The 20,624-nt window shown below is 42.9% G+C and overlaps 1 protein-coding gene across 9 annotated transcripts in view; it reads left to right on the top strand.

Annotated features, from left to right (window-relative positions):
- The window catches only part of Lrch1 (leucine rich repeats and calponin homology domain containing 1), a 185,350-nt gene that overhangs the window by 141,538 nt on the left and 23,188 nt on the right, over window positions 1-20,624 (top strand). For 3 of the 9 annotated variants that reach the window (XM_029468713.1, XM_029468715.1, XM_029468716.1), the window contains exons 14-19: window positions 7,862-7,915; window positions 8,759-8,831; window positions 9,127-9,207; window positions 10,875-10,979; window positions 18,327-18,436; window positions 19,060-19,197. In XM_029468713.1, the coding sequence (XP_029324573.1) occupies window positions 7,862-7,915; window positions 8,759-8,831; window positions 9,127-9,207; window positions 10,875-10,979; window positions 18,327-18,436; window positions 19,060-19,197 (561 nt within the window). Of the gene's footprint in view, window positions 1-7,861; window positions 7,916-8,758; window positions 8,832-9,126; window positions 9,208-10,874; window positions 10,980-18,326; window positions 18,437-19,059; window positions 19,198-20,624 lie in introns of those variants that run through there. The other 6 variants (XM_021181695.1, XM_029468714.1, XM_021181697.1 and 3 more) reach the window with 4 other exon arrangements.

The raw sequence follows: 20,624 nt of genomic DNA, 5'->3' as shown, positions 1-20,624 counted from the left end.
TTTTTTTTTTTTTTTTTTTTTTGGTTAGATTCTCTAAGTTTGTTTGCCAAAACAGACTCACTTTGTCAGGCATAAGAAACAGACTCACTGCAGTGCATAAGAAACCAGTTCTGGCTCAGAAATGGAGGGAGGCCCAGTTGATGCAGACTAAATTTGAGTTGAGAAAGAAGTCTGGCTAAATGAAGGGCCCGAAGAACGTCATCAAAGGAACTGAGAATGTTTGGGAAGAGTAAAAGAATATATAGGGAGTTGGGGGTGGTGGTGTAGATGGCCATTCAGGCGTAAAAACCCAAGTTCAGACCCTCGGCACTGCAGCCTGTGCCTGTGATTTCAGTGCTACAATGTGCACATAGGAGCGCCTCTCAGGGTAATTGGTTGGCCAGCTTAGCTGAATTAAGAAGCCCCAGGTACAACTAGAGATTCTGACTCAAAAAACAATGAGTATATAGTATATATAGGTCCATACAGAACACAAAATAATACTATGAAAATCTGGTGGGAATATTTGGGGAGAGGATAAGGATAAGTTAGATACAGTCATGTGGAGTGAAATTTGGGGGGCAGTAGAGAAAACATTCTCAACATAAAAGTAGGAATGATCCTAGAGAAAGCTTATCCCAGCTGTGGAAAGATAACTTTGGGGTAGTAGTTAGGAATCACACAATCTGTTAAAGTTACTTTTCTATTGCTGTGACATGTGACCATCACGACAGGGCTCATGGCAACAGGCAGGCAGGCTGGCATGAGTAGTAGCTGAGAGCTCACATCTTAATCCATAAACAGGATACACACACACACACACACACACACACACACATGCAGGGGTCAGGGGGAAGGTGAGTGTAGGTTACCTGGAAGTGACATGGGCTTTTGAAACCTCCAAGCCTGGTTCTGTTGACCTGCCTCCTCCAACAAGGCCACACCTCTTATTCCTGACCAAATAGTTCTGCCACCTGGGGACCAAGCATTTAAATCTGTGAGCCTGTGAGGGGTATTCTGATTCAAACCATCTGATTTTACTCACTGGAGTCCGTAGGCTTGTGGTCCTATAATGTAAAATGTATTCAGTCCACCTTCAAGTCTCCATAGTCTCAACATAGTTTCAGAGTTTCTCTTGAGACTTGAGACACTCTCTTAATTGTAACCCCTTTAAAATAAAAAAGCAAATCACATAGCTCCAACATACAATGGTACAGAGTATACATGGCTATTCTGAAAGGGAAGAATGGTGTCATTGTTGAAGAAAGTGGACTGGAGCAGGGAAGAATCAAACCCTCAGCGGGGCAAACTCCAGATCCTGTAATTCCTTGTCTGATGTGAAAGAACTTAGATGGCTCTGCCTTTTCAACTTGTAGCTTGGACTGGTTCCATTTCCTGTATGAAGCATTCTCTGGCAGACATGTCATGGCTCTGCGGCTCTGTCCATTGTGCTGGGGTCTCCAACATGATCTAAGCTTCACTTTTCATGGCCTCATACATACAGTGGCCTTTTAAGGCTTCCATGCAGGAACTCCTCTCCCACATGTCCGACCTCAGTAGCTCTCCTTATCCATGGAGAAAGATTCCACAACCCCTTTAACCCTACATCCTTCATGATTCTAAAGCCAGGACACATGGCTGATGCTGCCATATCTAGCTGTCCTCTTTGGATGGAACCTGACTCCCTCCTTGAATTCTATTTACACTTTGCTTTCCTGCTTTTTTTAGGACCAGGAAATCTCTGAGACATTTTCCAGACTTTGCAGATTAGCTGGATAGAGTCTTGCACACCAATTCCCTTTGCTCCATTTGGCTTTGAGCATCTCTTTATCTCTTTCAGCACAAGCCTGGGCTCCAATGTTAAATTCCCTGGCACTCTTTCCCTTCTCAAACTGCACATGTTGTATTTCTTTTTGTCCTGCTTGCTTGTTTTTCACTGTAGAGTTTCATAAGAGTTACTACTAGTAACTATACAACAGGATGAATATGAAGCTATCTTCAGATATTCTTGGCCAGTGAAATTAGCCCTAAACTTTTCAGATAGCCTCAGGCAGCTTCTTAGGATAAGGGCAAAATGCAGCCACAGTCTTTGTCAAAATATCAAAATATGGTCTATAGTCCAGTTACTGATACTGTTCTTCTCTGAAACCACCAGTACTTGGCTTCCATAGTCCCATTGCTCTCCTCACTACTGTCTTCCAAGCTCCTGCTAGGATAACCCTCGTCAGGCATGCTTACAGCATCCAGCTGCTTTCCTCGTTCAAAGTCCCAAAATCTTCCACGTTCCTCTAAGAAACAGCATGGTCTGGCTTGTCACAGCAATAGCCCCCTCCCCAGTACCAATTTCTGGCTATTTTTCTATTGCTGTGAAAAAACCACCATGACTAAGCCAACTTACAAAAGAAAACGTTTAATTTGCTGCTCATTGATCCAGAAGGTTAGAGTCCATGACTATCATGGTGGGGAACATATGGCAGCAGACAGGCAGGTGTGGTGCTGGAGCAGTAGTTGAAAGCTTACAACTCAGTTCACAAGCAGGAGACAGAGAAGCTAACTAGTGGGAATGGAGTGGACGTTTGAAATCACAAAGCCTGCTTCCAGAGACATACCTCTTCCAATGAGGCCACACCTCTGAATCCTTCCCAAAATGTTCCACTAAGTTAGGATGAAGTATTTGAGTTTTTGAGTCTATGGGGGTCATTCTACTCAAACTACCACACTGCCTATTACAGTCTAATCCATCCCTCCCAGGGAGTGGGCTTAAACTGGCCTATTGAGAGACTGAGATTCCCTACAAACCAGCATCTGCACTGGATCTGACCGCACATGCACTATGAAGTAATTAAGCAGGTTTACACTCAACATGTCTGAGTAAATGAAATGAGGAAAATAAGAAGCATAAAGGAGAAAGCTAGGTTTGCAGAGATTGTGATTGCATTGTTACAGACAGGGACTGGTAATTATGTGACATGGCTGCCCTGACTGTATTGCTAACTCTGTCCAACTTAATTAACCTCTCTAAACTTCACTTTTATTTTTGGTAAATTTCAGTCTAATAATAGCTATTGTATAGCTCAAGTGAGATGATTCAGGAGAAACCTCTCAGCAGTGGGCATGTAAATGCTAGCTGTTATTTTTCAGCAATCTTACTGTTATTGGTGTGATCTTTAGACAGAATCACAGTGTGGTGGACACGTCAACAAACCAGGGTTGAACATCAGGAGACTTTTATTTGCAGGGTTCCCTTTAATGGTTTCCATATGCTTTCTGTTTGAGAATATTTGTTTCAATGTGTAGACTAGCTTTTATTTTATTTTATTTTATTTTATTTGGCATGTATGAGTGTTTTGCTCACATGTGTGCTCCACAGACATGCATATGCATGTATGAGGTCAGGCTAGGGCATCCCATCCCTCCCATCCCTTGGAGTTATACTTGAGTTATAGATAACTGTTACTATGTGGGTACTGGGAGTTGAACCCAGGTCCCCCGAAAGAGCAAGTATCTCTCGCCAAAGACTCAGTTTTTTAAAAAGTTGCATATATAGAAATATTTTTAACTTTAAAAGAATATAAAAATAAATTTCAGGGTCCTATAAAAGTTATAAAAATGTTATCTTCCACTTTGCAGGTACAGGTTACCTATCCTTAGTATGCAAATACAAGATGTTACAAAACTCAGAAGTGTTTTTAGTAATATTAGAACACCACAAATATAAACCTTTGCACTTGCTCTCATGAGATAGGTCACAGGTAAAACACAGGTGAGCTTGAAAACAGAGCATAAAATCCCCTCACACCCTGTGTATAAGGCATATTTGAAATGAAAACCAACTGTTTAGATTCAGATCCTGTTTCCAAGCTCCTATCTGCATTTGCAGATAATTTGATCCCGTGTCCCAACACTTCCAGGCTCTTGCCTTTTGGACAGGGAGATTCAGCCTGCATGGATGTTTACCCACACTAGCTGTGTTATTTGGTCTGTCCGTTTTCCTCCACATCCACCATTTTTGAAATAGCTGACAGTGTAGACACCACTTCCCTTACTGCTCTGCATTTCAGTTACATTGTGTAGAAATAGAGATCCATCTTCTGTAGATACATTTCAGGATTCCGCTTCCTTAGTGTCTGCTGATGAGCTCTTGTTGGTCTGTTGATCTAAAACAGTTCTCTGAATTTTCCTGTCCCTTCTTTGCTGGCTCCTTTGCTTTGTAGATCCTTTTCTGAGGATGGTGATGTGATGACAATGAAGTTGTAGAGAATGTGGGCCTTTTTTGTGTATGTGTTTTGAAATAGTATGTCGTGTAGCCCAGGCTGCTCTAGAACTCTGTGTGGCTCGGGAGATAACCTGGAACACCTAACCATCTTCCTCAGACCTCCCAAATTCTGGGATTATAGGCATGTGCCACCAGAGCCCTTGCCAGGCTTTTCTTTGGAGACAGGGTCTAATGTAGCCCAGGCTGGCCTCAAACTTGCTGTGTAGCAGGTGGCTATCGTGAGCTTCTGTCCATTCGGCCTCTGCCTCTAGAGGGTAGGGATTATAGGTGTGCTTCACCACATCCAGTTTATGTGTTGCTGGAGATAGAACCCAGGACATTGTGTGTGCTGGATCTACCGACTGAGCGGATTTCCAGCACCTAGCCCTTTCCTTGTCTTGGGGAATATGCTTCCTTTAGTGTTTGTCTGACGTTTCCTCTTGATTGAGGGTCTGCATTCTTATTTTGGATATTGCCTTGGTGCTGTTGCATGCTCTTCCCGGGCTCTCGGATTTGGAGGCTTGCTGTGTCCTTCTTGCCCCCGTTGCTTGTGTTTAGTTGAAACACTCCATTGTTATCTGACCCCATTTTATTGCTATATTATGGTTATTTCATTTTTCCCACATGACCAATGAGAAGTCTCTGAAGCGATGTTTTAGCTCCTGATGACTGTCCTGCTGAATGACTTCAGGGTGAGGAGGACACAAGATTTCAAGATTAAAAAAATCCAGGGCACAGTTCAGACATTTGTGTCTCTGTTGACAAGTGCTTATTCCTAATCGGAAGAAGAAGCCTTGCTGGGTGCCAGGTTTTGTGCTTCATGTTTTATAGGCCTTATCAACACAGGCCCTTTTTGATTTATAATGGGTTTCTGGTTCCAGTCATGTATTGCTGTTAAAACATTAATGTGAAAATGCATTTAATCTACCTACCGTAGTGAGCACTGTTGCTTTGCCTAGCCTACCGCTAATGGGTTCAGAGCGTTTACAATAGCTTGCAGCGAGGGAAAATCATTTAAAATTATGCCTGCTGTATAGTAGTAATCTAAAGTAATTTATTGAATGTTTTACTAAAAGCATCAAATAAGTGGCATGGCAGCCTGGAACACCTGGAACATCAGGAGGCTGAATTTGGAGGATCAAGAGTTCAGTGGTAGCTTTGGTTACAAGACAAGTTTGAGGCAGGTCAGGGTTGTGTGAGACTCTTTTTACACCAGAGTAAAGCAGACCTTTTCCAAGTCAAACCTTCATGAAATCAGGACTTTGTATTTCCATCTCCTCAGTAAGTATGCTCTGGGTGTTGCTGTGTGTCACTGAGGAAGCCTTGAGGACCACAGAGGTCGTTCTCTTAGCAGCGTATATTCCTGATGGATGTTAGGAAATATAGGAGTTAACGTGACCTGTTCATGGATGCAGGACATGATGCTCACGGTTGAGACTGGCTGACTTGTAACATGGTAATGGATAGGCCGGCTATTCCATCACATTATATTGCCTCTTTGTATTCAGTTTGTCACACTCCAAACCTTATTGAGAGCTGATGGCTTGGAACCTCTCCTTAAAAGCTTTGTCTTAGTGGAAGGCAAGAAGCCAACATACTTATGAGTTCATGAGCAACGCTTCTAGAAGTGTGGAAGGAGTTTGGAAAGGCTAGAAGAGGATGGGTATGTACCTAAATATACACTGAGCCTAGTTCACGATTCAGTCTGCATCTAATTTTCATTTGGTTCCCTGCACAAGCCAGGGGCTCAAGCCTGTCCACCTGGAAGCGGTAGCTGCACTCACTTCAACTTCCTATTCTGGCCAGGCCGAGGCAGGGGCAGCCTGTCTGGCTGGGGATGGTGTAATTCTGCCATTGAGGGCAGGAGGATTCCAGTTTCAGGGTGAACCTGGACTGCCTAGTGAGACCCTGTGGAGAACCAACACTTACTTGTTTCCAAGATTGCCAGAGCACAAGGAAGGAAACGAAGCTTCTAGGGGTCAGAGGTTCCTGAACTCCTCTCTGTTCAGCTGCCAGTGTTCTCAGGTTATAATGCTGTAAGCTTGTGTCCCTTTGCTTTGGTGAATAACCGTGCTTGCAAAAGGCATTCTTGTATACCTTCTCAAGGGAGCTTTGGACCCATGACAGGCTTTCCAAAGGAAGGGATGGACAGCCAGCCTGATGCAAAAAGGAAGTCATGAGATGAAGGAAAAGGAAATAAGTTGTGGTTTCTCTAGGCCCCTGGTCTTGCACCCATGGTCTCACTTGTTATTTGGTCACACATCGACACACCCTTTCTCCAGACCAACAGTTGGTTGCCTACTTGTTCAAGGTGTGGCTTTTTTTGTTGTTGTGAAGGACGGATCGTGAGACCTATAAAGTAGCAAAATGGTTGAGTGAATAGAAGACGTTGGTACTGGAAACATTTCTAGTGGGTTGCCATCCTGAGTTGTTTGCTGCGTTCTTCCGGAAAGGATAGAGTGTATAACAAGGCGTGAGGACAGCTTAGTTTGTGGACCTGCAAGGGAGCACAGGTAGCCTGGGAAGATTAAGCACAGTGTTACTACCACTGAGAGGGGAGGCAGAGGTCATAGAGGGTCTGCCTGAATGTCATGTGACCTGCCTTAAACATAGTTTAGAAGACCGGCCACATGAAGTTATGTACCGTAGGTGTCCACACGGTGAGAATGCACCTCCCTTGCTTGTAAATAGTACTGAGGAGAGAGGAGTTTGTGAGGACAATGGGGAGAGTTGGTAGAAGTTCAGTTGGCTCTTCTAAGAAGGCCCTTTAATTGAGTAGGGACATGAATGACATTTTATTCTACATGCATTTCCCTTGGGTTCAGCACTCCTCCACACAATGGGCACCTTAGGTTTACACTTTTATGGTGGCATGTATGCAGGTGTTTATTAGCTATCCCCAAACTTTTTATTTTTATTTTATTTTATTTTTTGTTTGTTTTTCGAGACAAGGGTTTCTCTCTATAGTCCTGGCTGTCCTGAAACTCACTTTGTAGACCAGGCTGGCCTCGAACTCAGAAATCCACCTGCCTCTGCCTCCAGAGTGCTGGGATTAAAGGTGTGCGCCACCACGCCCGGCTCTTTTTTTTTTTTTGCAAACTTTTTATTTATTAGAGGGTGTATGTTAAGTCATGCTTGGTTCCTTAGCACCTCTCTTAACCAGTGACTGCCAAAGCAGACTGATAATAAACAGGTCACGCGAATGAGGTTTTTCAAGGTTGCTCAGGGTTCAAGCGTGTGTACCTACTGAAAGTTTCTGTATATTTTGGAACTACTAGTTTGGACCATTTCTAAAAACCCATAATTCAAATAGAGAAAGGAGCCAGGAGACAGTTTGGTAACCTGGCCAGGTAAGATGCACTCATAGGTACTGGGGAAAGATCCCTGTTTGGGGGCTCTCGTGTTAATCTGTGCTAGTCTTTAGATTTTTCTAGATGGATACAAGCTGCGTAGCTTTAGAAAATAGAAGGATGACCTTCTTAGCTACTTAACCATGAATTAATTCAACATTTGCTAGTTAGTGTGTGCTTCTGGGCCAGGGCTATGGCGGCAATAAAAAAAAAGATGTAGTCTTGCCTCCTCTTTCTCAAAATCTAATGGAACGTATACATTTCTCTCTCCCTTAAGGTGCAAAATGATCTAATGTTACAAAGTAATGGAAGCCAGTATTCTCCAAATGAGGTAAGCTTCCTAGGGGTTAATGGCAGCTGAGGTATTCCATGAAGACCAAACTGAACCATCTGTCCCAGAGTTGGATAGTCTGACTCCGGGATTAAAGAGTTAATGGGATTGTCTCTGGGGTCTCTCAATAGTTGTCACTCACTGTCACAAAATCACTTGGCTCTATACATCACTAAAGATTAATTCTGTGAGAAATGGCTTTTGAGATCTAAGGGTGGGATGTCTTTATGGAAAATGGCAGATGATCATTCAGATGACATTTCCTCAGTTGCTACCCAAGATGGTTCGACGTGCAGTTTCTGAGTGATAAGCTGCATGCTCAGTGTTAGCCGTGCGTCTCCGTGTTACTGAGGCTCCGTTAGAAGTGCTCTTGGAGCCGGGCGTGGTGGCGCACACCTTTAATCCCAGCACTCGGGAGGCAGAGGCAGGCGGATTTCTGAGTTCGAGGCCAGCCTGGTCTACAAAGTGAGCTCCAGGACAGCCAGAGCTATAAAGAGAAACCCTGTCTCGAAAAACCAAAAAAAAAAAAAAAAAAGAAGTGCTCTTGGGCGTGCCTGCCCGTCTGCAGTCAGCTGTGTCAAATGAGAGGCAGATCACCGGCTTTGTGTCACTGCAAAATGATTTTGTAGTGAGCAAGTAAAGACTTCAATGCAACAACAAAAAGAATACCAGAAAACATTCTATTGACTACCTCTTAGAGTATTTACAAAATGTCTTTTTTAAAAAGCCAAGCTGTCATCCACCACAAGGCAGCCATAGCAAAAGCAGAGTTGTTTTATAATGATCACTAACCGTACAAGTCCATCTGCTTCTTCATTTCCCAATTGTTTTCTCACCCCACAGATACGAGAGAACTCCCCTTCAGTGTCTCCTACTGCAAACATCACAGCTCCGTTTGGCCTGAAGCCTCGTTCAGGTACGTTGACCTCAGTAACTAAAGTAACTAAAATGATTTCTCTTTGGCCTTTCAAACTTATTCAAGAATAATATGAGCTTTGCCAGTTCTAGTCAGCTGGGGTCCTGGCATCAGAATAGCTGCAGCTTGGTGATAAGGTTACGCTATGGTGTGGTCTGTGCTTCCAGGACTGGGCAGCTCGCCCTCTTCTGAATCACAGCAAAGAAAAGTGGCAAAGGGCAATGTAAGTAGGGAAGTAATACTCCCTTCAAGTTTTTAATCCGTGGGAATAAACCAGCTCCGCTTTACCCCAAAGGTTCCTGGTGCCCTGAGGAGGTTCAGGGCAGCCTGCAGGCAGAGTCCTCCCCAAGACGACCCCAGTTGCTTTCCAGGCATGGTAAGGGCTCTGCATTGACTCACACAAGAGGGTGAGCACTTTAAGGCTTGTATGAGTGGTTAGGAGTCGGGGAAACTTCTTAGAGAGGAAAACACCTTACCTTTTGACCTACTTGATTGTAATTTGTGTTACCACATTGACAAAGTTAATGTTAGCAAAGTGCAAAGTTACTTTTAATTTCTTAAAAAAGGGCCCCAGGTAGAAAAATACATTTCTTTCCACATTTCCAATTTTGGTGCTAAATGCCTTCTTTTAGGACCTTGTTTGTTTTTGCTTTTTTGTTCCTCTCGGACTTACTATATTTACCACTAATGCTTTTAAATAGGTTCTTACAAGGGTCCTGGACACATACAAGCACACCTGGTAGAGAACACAGGTGATCGTGGATTTGAGGCAAAGCATTTTGACAACAGTATGAGCGTTACACATTTCTGGCTTGAAATAAACATCGCTAGGGGAAAAACAAAGATGATTCGTTTATAGGGCAGATGGTTTGTTCTTGGAAGACATTGATTGATGGGCGCATGTGGCCAAGTGTGGAGGTGTCCTGGCCGTTAGAATAGAATAAGAGAAAATAAAAAGTTGGGAAATGGCTCTGGTATGATCAGAGTTTCTAGATCTTTCCTGTCTTGTTTTTTTTCAGTCCTAGGAATTAAACCCAGGCCCTTACACATGCCAGGGCCGTGCACTACCATTGAGCGGTATCTCTAGCCCTAGAGAATATGTTACAGATAGGATCGTAGAAAACTCAAATGACTGGCCCCCTAATGTAAGGAAGTGGGCATATACAGACAGATCTGGGGTACACCTCAATTATGCCCATAATCCCAGCTGTGTTCTGGGAGAAATGGAGGTCACTGCTATTATACCCCCCTGCTTTGTGGCTGGGGACAGGCTCTCTCAAGCCTTTGGACAGTTCTGCAGCATTTAAAAATGTCTCATAACTGAAATCAAAACGTGAGTGAGAGTCTGCAAAGATTAATAGCCTTTTGAGTGTTGGACTTTTATAATTAAGTTATAAAATGGATCCACAGACTTTTAATGCATATACAGAGCCTAGACCAAGCTTACCAAGTTAGAGATTGCCTTGAAACTGCAGTGTACACCATTCAGATTCTGTGGAGAGATGAAAAAGAAAGTATTTAGTTACTGTCTCAGTTCTTTAAAAGCATTAAAATACACAATTCCTCTATAGTCGTTTTGTTTCTAAATAACAGGTGCATGTATACATTTTGAGTGTTATCTAATGTGACCAGGAGTTCTGGGTGAATTGTGCAATTATGTCAGCTGACTAGTTGTTTAGAAGGGGTTGGGAAAGGGTATGTGTGGGCCTTTCTGCTTCCCGCTGCCTGAATGACGAAGTTCTTTCCTTCTGCTGCCATGACCCAACAGCACGCTAGGCTGCAGGCTCGCAGAACTGTTAAGATTAAGGCTATTAACTGCATGCAGAGTGTGAGCCAGTACTAACACTCGGTTTTTATCGTTCTTTTCCTTCCATGCGCCATCTCCCATTCCCCTCCTGTACTGTCCGTTTGAATTTAAACCCCACATAATGAAATCCACCTCATTTCCATACGAACCTCATGCCATGTGTGGAATGCTGCGGCCCCCTGGGTTCCCCCTGGTCCTTGTGCAACTGTCCACCTGGCTCTCTCACTCGTCTGCAGACCCAGCCCTCATTCTCCCTCCTATCTCCTTCAACACACTTACACAGGCACAAACATGGGACAACTCTAGCTACAGTGTTCCATCTGAAGGAAACAGTGACAATGGTAGGTGCTTTGTTGTCTCTTCTTCGATGTTCATGTAATAAGCCCGTGACTGTACTCCACAGGCCTCTGTGTGTACCTGGAGACAGGATATATTGCCCTGCATACTCCATACTCTGGAAAGCCTCTGAGGCAACGTCTAGACAAGTGCTTGTGACCTCTTGCCTAACAGCTGATGATGTGACAGTTGATTTACCTCGAGGCTGCTGACTCTGGGAGGATTTTTTTTTTCAATACTCTCTTGTCTACCTATTATGCTAGGGGTTTGGTTGGTTTGTCTGCTCGTCTACAAAGATTGAAACTCATGCATTTGGGTTATCTCCACTTGCTTCTGACCCCATAGTTAATGCTCTCAGAGTTTGTTTTTTAGAGTGTGGGTGTGGTGGTTCACTCCTGTAATCTCAGTGTAAGGGAGTCTGAGGCAGGAGGATAGTGAGTTTGAGGCCACCTGAGGCTATATTTTGGAGCCTTGCCTCAAAAAATAAGGTTAATCTTTTATTTCATATGTTTACCAGATGAGGCTTTTAAGGCAATTTAAAGGTACCATTCTAGAGTTTTGCACTGAAAATAATGTTAACATTGAGAAGTTTCTAAAAATGATGAAAAATTACTTTTCCTTTTTTTTTCAAAGGTTTTATACATTTTTTACTTACTTTTTTTGGTGTAAATTCACTCACATTAAAGGATCCTGAGTTAGTCTGAAAATAATATGTATAAGTGTTTAAAAATTGAGAACACCCAGTGAGTCTTACTAAGGATATTTTAATTTTATATCATTAAATATCTCAAGAGGTCCAAGGTAAAAATAAAATCATTTAGATCTATATACCACATATATTCTAAATCTCTGGTCTGGTTTAATGCTGGTTCAGATTATAAACATTTTACTTCAAAATACAAAGTGATAGAAGAAATACTAATTGGAACTGAGAAATAAGGTGTGAGACACAGCCACCATGCACACGGAAGCTGTTAACATAGGTTGTAACATAAAATGCTAGCTATGTATGCTATCTATGATAGCTTGGAGAATGTATAGTTAGAATACTTGCCATGATCTCTGGTTAAGATTCAGCTAAAATTTCCATCTATTAAAGAAGAATGCATATTCTGGCAGACTGAATCTACAAGAAATATTAGTACTTTATAGTTGTGTAAAACTGGTTCTCAACCATCTTAAGGTCCTGACCCTTTAATACAGTCCATCATGTTTTGATGACCCCCCCCCAAATCATTAAATTATTTCCATTGCTATTTCATAACTGTAATCTTGTTTCTGTTATGAGTCGTCTGTGTTTTCTGCCAGTAAGGGACTCGAGTGGAAAGGGATGTCCAACCCTCAGAAGGGTCACAAGCCACAGCTTGAGCACTGCAGGTCTCAAAATTTTTCACTGAAAATAGTCATGAGTTTTTAAAAGAGCAATCAGGATACAAAATCCCCTCCTTATGTCATCCTGCTTTAAATTCTGGGCACCGACAGAGGAGGAGGAAGAAGAGAAGGAGGAGGAGGAGGGTTAGAGAGAATTTTTCTTTCTAAGCTGTTCTTTGGTATAAAACCGGAAGACCAAGCTATGAAAAAGAAGTGTTTCTGTTTTATGAAATCCTGGCTACTATAGGTATAATGTTCTCTATTGGAAATAAGGCTATTATGAAAGATTCATGTGTGAGTTATTTTCTGAGGAGTAATATCTGAAACCAGAGGGCCATGTTTGTTTTTGTTTTTGTTTTTTTTTTTAATCCTGAAATGGTCTAAAGACTTTTAAAAGCAGAATTTCTATGCTGGTATGTGGCTGTGATAGAGCTCAGATAGGAAGTCTGTATTGTAGGTCTTAACTGTCACCTGTCAGACAAACCATCCTTCGTTGGACAGGTGAGGAGGTGATGTGGGCAGTACTGAACCAGGTCTTCTTTTTATTAAAAATTCTGAGATGTCCACAACCAATAACCATTATGAACATTTAAAAACAAAATAATTTGCATTTATTACATGGCCTTTTTTTTCCCCCTGTGTATAACAAATCAGGAGCCTAACCACATATACCACAGCAGTAATAAAAGGATTGTTTTCAGTATTCCTCTGGATCGGGCAACCATGTCAGATGTTTTTGATGGTTTACATTTTTTTCTTTATTTGCAGTTTGTCCAAAGTGTCACATAACCTTTTCAGTCCCCGTGCATGAGACTTGGCCTTGTGACTGCAGTGTTTCCTATCTCAGTGGAAAAGCTGAGGAATGTAGCCCACTCTCTGTGTTGTCCTTAACGCTTCCATAGAAACAGACTCTTCTACTCTGTGGGCTTTCTTGGCATTTCCAGAAATGCTTATCTCCACAATTGTGTTGTTTCTTCATTATCTGATACCACAGCTGTCCAGTCTTGCAAGCAAGATACCTTAGATAACCATGACGTTTCATTATTAACTTGGTCAAACTTACAGTATTCATCTCATTGCCCATCTTTGTACACAAACATTTCTCTGTTCATTTAAATCCCTTCTAACGTTCTGTTCCAGATTGAGCTCATTTTAAATTCACCATTGTCTTTGTAACGTGGTCTTCAAAGAGATTTTAAAAAAGAAAAAAAAATGGGGGACAGGCAGGAAGGACCTTGAATATTTGGAGACCCACAGTTTCTGAAATCAGTCTTCTGAGAGGGACAGCATGGCATGGATGTCCATCTGTGGCGCTGCCTGCCCCACCACAGCCTGGGGTGCCTTCACTTCCTGAGAACCCATCCTCTTCCCCTGCCCTAACTCTTGTGCCTTCATTTGTGGCTTTGTCTTCCCCTTTCCCATTCACTTGGAAGTCAAAAGCTGGTCCTGGCCTCGCTTAAGGTGTTTCCACCCTTTCATTCCTGGTGAATTGGTGGGCACCACTCTAGACTTACTTAGAATTGATCTTTGTGTGACAGTGAGTGAGAGGACATACATCTCCAGCCAGTTCATAGGTATCTTGGTTTCCTTGGTGATGACAGCATAGCATTGAGGTCTTATTCTCCCCAGTACAAAAATAAGGACACCGAGGGCATGGGAGCCCCTCAGGGACTCTCTGCTCTGGCTTCATGTTAGAATGCCTGGTCCCCATGTTCAGAGATAGTAAGCGACAGAGCCTAAGGATTTACCTCTTTGTCATTTATGTGTCCATGGTTGACAGAGATACATTGTTTATGTGCACATTGACACGTGAGTTAAATAAACTGCTCAAGATAATAGAAGGGCTATTTCAGCATTTGAAGGGCAGTGAATGGACCTCATTTACTTGGAGCTCCAGAAGGAAATGGATGAATTCATTTGCCTGATTTCTAACTCCTAAGAGTCGCAATCTAAAGCTTATACTTGTCACGGTATCCCTGCCTTGCATTTGAATCTATTAAAAGGCACTCTAGTCCACATTTTTAACTTGCAAGGAAGAGGGAGCTAAGTTTCAAAGCCCCGCGCTTCCACAGAGAAGCAAAGTGCATAGTTTTTGTTTGTTTGTTTTTTTGTCTCAGTGTCATGGTAAAGTTCACTTAGTGTGTGCTTTAGCACTGTGAGCTTTTTGCTTAGCTGAAAGGTGACACTTGGAGAATGAGTTTTGTGTGCATGTTTCGTGCCCCTGTTAAGTGCTTCCCTATGCAAAGCGTGCCTCTAACATTACAACCAGACAGTGTCTGCTGCTGTGGAACCTAAATTGGGAAGTTAATGTATTCAGACCTGGAGAGTAATTTGGGATTTTTTTTTTCTGTCAGAGGAGAAATTAAGAAATGAATCACCAGGGCAAGGTCATTTCTGCAAAGATGAGTTTCAGATCCTCACTCCTGCCTTTCCTGAGAGGTTTTGAAACACACGTTTCATTTACTCCTCAACACACATGCGTCTCAACACACACAGCTTTGTGGGATGCAGAAGAGCCTGCAACTGGGCTCTTGCAGAGCCATGGATGTTATGGGGTAATACAGAATGATAAGTGCCAAGAGGCACGCAGCTAATTATCTTTGGGCATTCACAGGAAGTAGAGATTATGCCAGCTCAGGGATACAGTGAAGAGACCAGAGACTTTCAAGGATGGAAAGATCAGCAGAGTCCTCTGTTTGCATGTCTCAACCTCCTCAATAGACCATGTTTAGAGATTGTCTCCTGCTAAGTGAGCTACAGCCAGCAGGTCTTATGTCCTGTTGTCACTGTTAGTGACGTGCCCCTTAATCATTAAACAGCTCTTGAAATGCAATGGTAGGGAGTTAACATGAGTCAGAATAATTCTCATAGGCATCAATTCCCTGAAGACTTGATCCAGAAAGAAGTAAGCTGGCAGGCTTATTAGCTGAAAGAGTTTCCTTAAAGTTTTTCAAACCGTTCACAGTAGTTATAATCAATTATATAATTTTAGTGTATATATACATATGCTTCTCATTTCTAATCACTGCATGCACATTTGAAATATTTGTTTTAAAATAGAAACGACAGCTGAGAGACCTTCAACGCTTGGTGATTGCTTGCTATTCACAGACATCTACCCCAGTGGGCACTTTTGCTTTTTTAATTTGCACAGGACTTTAAAATAAACAGGCATGCCAGGAAATTAAGAGCCAGACCTGATGGTATCACCCTGATATCCCTCATACATGCTCGAGTGTGTGCAGTTACACCAGAAATTGCAGGTCACTTAACTTCCTCATATTTTCATATTCAGAATGAAATCGTCCAATAAAAACATATTGAAAGTATTAAGCATGCCGTATTAGATAAGATTTCCCCAGAATAAAGTCAAAAGGGAAATGGCCTCCAAAGCAAACATCAAACTGTTAGAGTAGGGTCACGGCGCCCCTTGGTGTCATGTGTGTGCACTACCAAGCTCCATCCACATTCCTTGACTTTTTTTTGGTAAATTCAATTAACATCTTTGGGAGGAGAGGTTGCTTTTGGGTTTTACATTGTATTTTCTTTTAGTTGCTAGACTTCCACTGGCAGGTGGAGTGTGCTCTCCCAGGCTTCTAATTGTCCTTTCTCCATCACTTTCCTCTCGGAGCCCGGCTGCCCCATCACCTCACCCTTCTTTCGTTAGTTTTGCCTTTTTCCATTCTTGCTCTGACCAATCTTACTTCCTGTGGGCTTTGGCTCCTGTGGGGCCTTGGTGAGAGACTCCTGAGTGGACAAGCCTTTGGCTTTTTTTTACCAGTGACCTTTTGGTTCACTTCCATCCTGAGACGGGGACACAGCCTCCTTTCTGTGGCTCTGGAAAGCCTTGTGCTCATGCACTCAGCCTCATTCTCTGTGAACTGTGTCAGTCAACGATGGCGTCCACCTCATCTTCCCAGGCATCTTGGTTCCAGCATCTTTGAACCCATGTAGAAAGAAAACTGGAAGACAGAGATGGATACAGCCTCACAGTGCTGGGTAGTTAATTACACGAAGCATGCACGGGCCTTTTCCTCCATGTGTTATACTTGTGAGCCATATTTACTCTTCAAAGGGTGACAAACTGAACCCTTGTAAGAAATGGCCAAATGAATGTTGTAGGTCCTTTGTATTCAGCATCATTTCTATGACCATGGCTGCAACTGCTGCAGTTGGGCGTCCATTCCTCTTACTTGGGGTGGTGGTTTCTGATATAGGAGTTCTTTGCACAGACTGTTTGGAATGGCTTTGTCCTACCACCACCTCCTAGCCCCATCTAAACATCTATACATAGAAAACCAGACCATCCCACTCCTCAACAGCCTTGTGTCTTCAAGCAAAAAAAAAAAAAAAAATCTCTAAAAAGAAAAACTTAAGACTTCTGCTAAAATGAACACACACACCCTCCCCTTTTTGATACAGGGCCTCTCTGTCTAGCTCTGGCTGGCGTATGATTCACCAGGGTAGTCATTAACTCACAGAGATCTGTCTGCATCTGTTTTCCAAGTGCTGGGATAAAAGGTGTGTGCCTCCCTACCCAGCTACTAAAATCATTCTTTACATGTAGAACATCTTTATAAGACTGTAAATCCACTTTTATTTAATTTTCATTAGCTTACATCTGTGGGGTGTGGCATCCCACAGATTTTGTGTCTGCTGCCCTTTGCAAAGAGATTGTTTGAGAATTTGGTGCAAACTACACCAAGGTTTCCCTGGGCCAGAGTTATCTTTCCCTAGATCATTCTGGTTTTGTTTGGTTTGCCTCTAGGAGTCCTTGGATTGTGTTTTACTCTATATATCTAAGTACATCTCTTACCTAAGGAGAATTTAGTTTCATCTCCGGCACACACACCTTCAACTTTATGAAGAGCTGTGCTCTCATTAGCTACTGAGACCTCCCTTACAACCAGCAAAAATGTCCGTGCACACACAGCCCTCCTCATACACTTGATTTTTAGACATTCTGTTCCTGGCATGGCCCTACAGGTGCAAAGATGGTGCAAAGCCACATGTAGAATATATTTTAATCATCCCAATTGATGTTATCACCTTGAAGTTTAGAGCATATGATTTTTGCGAGTTTTTTTTTTTCCCATTGTTCATTTGTTCTGTCCTGCTCTGTACAGTGCTGGGTTTAACTTAAAAAGAGATGTATTTATTTTTATTTTATGCATATGGATGTTTTGTCTGTGTGTGTGTGTGTGTTTACCATGTGTATCCCTGGTACCCTCAGAAGCTAAAAGAGAGTGTCAGATCCTCTGGAACTGGAGTTAAAGATAATTGTGATCCACCATGTAGGTGCTGGGAATTGAACCTGGGTCCTCTGGAAGAGCAGACATTGTTTATAACTGAGGACCTATCTTTCTAGCCCCGAGAGTATGTATTTTCTTAATTCCTTCAGACAAAGCAATGTTTTCAGTCACTGCTCTGTAGGAAGCCTAAGGCCCTCAAGCCAGTGGTGATAAAGTCCCCTCCAGTCTGGCCAGCCTTTTAGACTGTCACCTGCACTCGAGCTGAATGTTTGAACACCTGGCCAGTGATGGGACAGAAGGCAGAATATGTGGTTCCACAATAGCATCAATTCTAACATCTTCGTATTTGATCAAAACTACTTAATTTAAAGAAAGAGAAAACATATGATTAGAATATCGATTAGAACAGAAGGTAACACTGGACATGATGACAGATGATGGCTTTTGTCTGAGTAGTGACAGCATAGCCTCATCTCCACTCCGATGAGACCCATCTCTCAATTCAGCTTATTGTCAGCTCCAACCCAGTTCTGCAGTGCATACAAACCAGAAGGGTAACTCAGGAGACTATGTCCCTTAGCTCATTCACAGCCAACTCTTGCTATGACTCTGGAATTTCTCTGTGACAGTGAATGATAAACAATCTGGACTAAGAAAATAATTTATCTGAAATTAGGAATAGCCCTGTGTGGTAATACAGATTGATTTCTTTTTCCATTTCTATTGAAGTGTTTCTAAGACCGCAGAGAAACTTGGAATCCATAGACCCACAGTTTACAATCCGGAGGAAGATGGAGCAGATGAGAGAGGAGAAGGAGCTGGTGGAGCAACTCCGAGAGGTACTGGGCGTGAGCGTGATGTGCAGAATCAAGCAGCACTGTGTGTTGGAAAAGCTGGCCTGGAAGCCTCCCTTGCGCACCATCCCAGTTTCAGTTCTGCAGCTTCTAATTCAAACATTTCAACACAACCGTATCTGTCTTTATACAGAGGGTTTTTTTTTTAATACTTGAGATATTTAATGAATGTGAGTGTTTTCCAGACATTCACTCTATGTCTGGGGTATGCATGTCTATGTGTGAGAGTGACCATGTATGTGTGTGTGAATATGCACATGTATGTGGAGGAAAAGAGATAACCCGAGGTGTTATGTACATTTTTGGTTTTGGTTCAGGGTCTCTCTCACTCGCCTGGACCTTACTGACTAGACTAATCTGGCTGGCTAGCAAGTCTCAGGATCCTCTAGAATCCACATGCCCAGCGGCTGGGATTACAGGCATACACTGCCATGTCAGACTCTTTGGGTTCTGCTATCAAATTCACATCCTTGCAAACACTTTCCTGACAGAACCATTGCCCCAGCTCCAGACATTCTTATGTTTGTCCCCTCACTGAGAAGAGCACTACATACTTGCAGGTGTATTTACCACCGTAGCAGCTGGTTCTTTCTGCTTCCCATCCCCAGAGCATCGAGATGAGGCTGAAGGTGACCCTTCATGAAGACCTGGGGGCGGCACTCATGGATGGTGTCGTCCTCTGCCACCTGGCCAACCACGTCCGTCCGAGATCTGTCGCCAGCATCCATGTCCCCTCACCGGCTGTTGTAAGTACAGATAAAGGAAAATGGCATAGAATGGGCTCTGTTTGTACAGAGTTGTTGGTTAAAGATGCCAGTGGGGTCTCCAGGAACCTGACTGCCTGGACCCTTTCTGTTGGACCCCACCCACACAAGTAGAAGAACAGAGCAAAGCAGGGAAGCAGAATTTTCACTACAGGAAGACTATTTTCAAACAAGTATGAGAAAGGCAGAAAAGTAACTGTCTCAGGTGTGGATTTTAAAGACGTTACTGATGAATATTCTGGGTTAAAGGCTAGAGCACAGAGATTTGGCCCTCACAAAGGGATATTTAAGCCGTGAGGTCTCTTCAGAAGGCTGTCTGGTTGAGGGCTGTTTCTAGGTGGACTCTCATGCTTTTCTTCTCACTAGGGTCTCACTCTGTGTTCACAGGATAGCCCAAGTTAGCCCTGGGCATGTAAATCTCCTGCCTCATCTTCTCTGTTGCTGGTTGGGGTCTCTTCTCTTTCTTGTTCGTTGAGGGTTTTATAGTAGCTTATGAAGATAGACAAATGTATAAAGCATCCTTAATAACCTATCCATTGGGGCATCACTCATCTGGTTCTTCTCCTTCCTCCCCATCCTCTCCTAGGGATCAAACCCAGGGCCTTTGCTCTCCCCCCACCGCCCCCGAGCTATGTATCTTAGTCCTGACCCGTGTCCTAGATACCACAGAGCCCGTGGCAGGTGAAAGAACGCTATGGGGTCAATTTGTGATCCTGTGTGCAAGACTAGAGGAATCAGAGACAGCCTTGTCTTTGAAGCCCACGTAGGGTTACATAAACAAGAGCAGAAAGAGTTTATGTAACAGATTGGGTGCATTAGGGAAAGCTAAAGAGCTTAGGGGCTAAGATTCGAGGTTAGATTGAGATTCCAGATCTGTGCCTAAAAGCTTTGGGCAAGTTGCTACCTGTGTTTAGCTTGCTACGCCCTTCTCTGAAATAGACCTGCTCTTGAAAAGATGAAATGAGGTACTGGAGAGATGGGACACCTAAGCGTGAGCCACTGCTACTGTCTGTGTTTATATATAGCAGAGCCACTCATCTCAAGGGACCGTTTGGACCATGTAATCAGTGTGTCTAGTGCCACTTGTGTGAAGTCCCTGCCCTCCCTGATCGGGGGCTCTCACTAGGGCATTTTTTTATCCTGCTTTGTTTCCTCCTGACAGCAGAAGGATTAGCTAATGGACTCGGTTTCCCTTCTATGATATTAATACTGCTTTTTTCTTTCAAAAGTTTGACCACCTTTTTTTTTTTTTTTGCCTCAGAAATATGATGGTAGGCAATGTGGCTTCTCTTTGAAATATTTCTCTAGCAACTTTAATGTGGGACAGTGAATTCTATCATTCAACACAGTGTCACGACCTAAAGATTTTATTTATTTATTTTCTTACTCATTTATTTCCCTCCCTCCTT

This window comes from Mus caroli, chromosome 14, assembly GCF_900094665.2.
Source record: "Mus caroli chromosome 14, CAROLI_EIJ_v1.1, whole genome shotgun sequence".
In the NCBI taxonomy this organism is placed as follows: Eukaryota; Metazoa; Chordata; class Mammalia; order Rodentia; family Muridae; genus Mus; species Mus caroli.
This window is presented reverse-complemented; position numbering and strand designations above follow the sequence as displayed.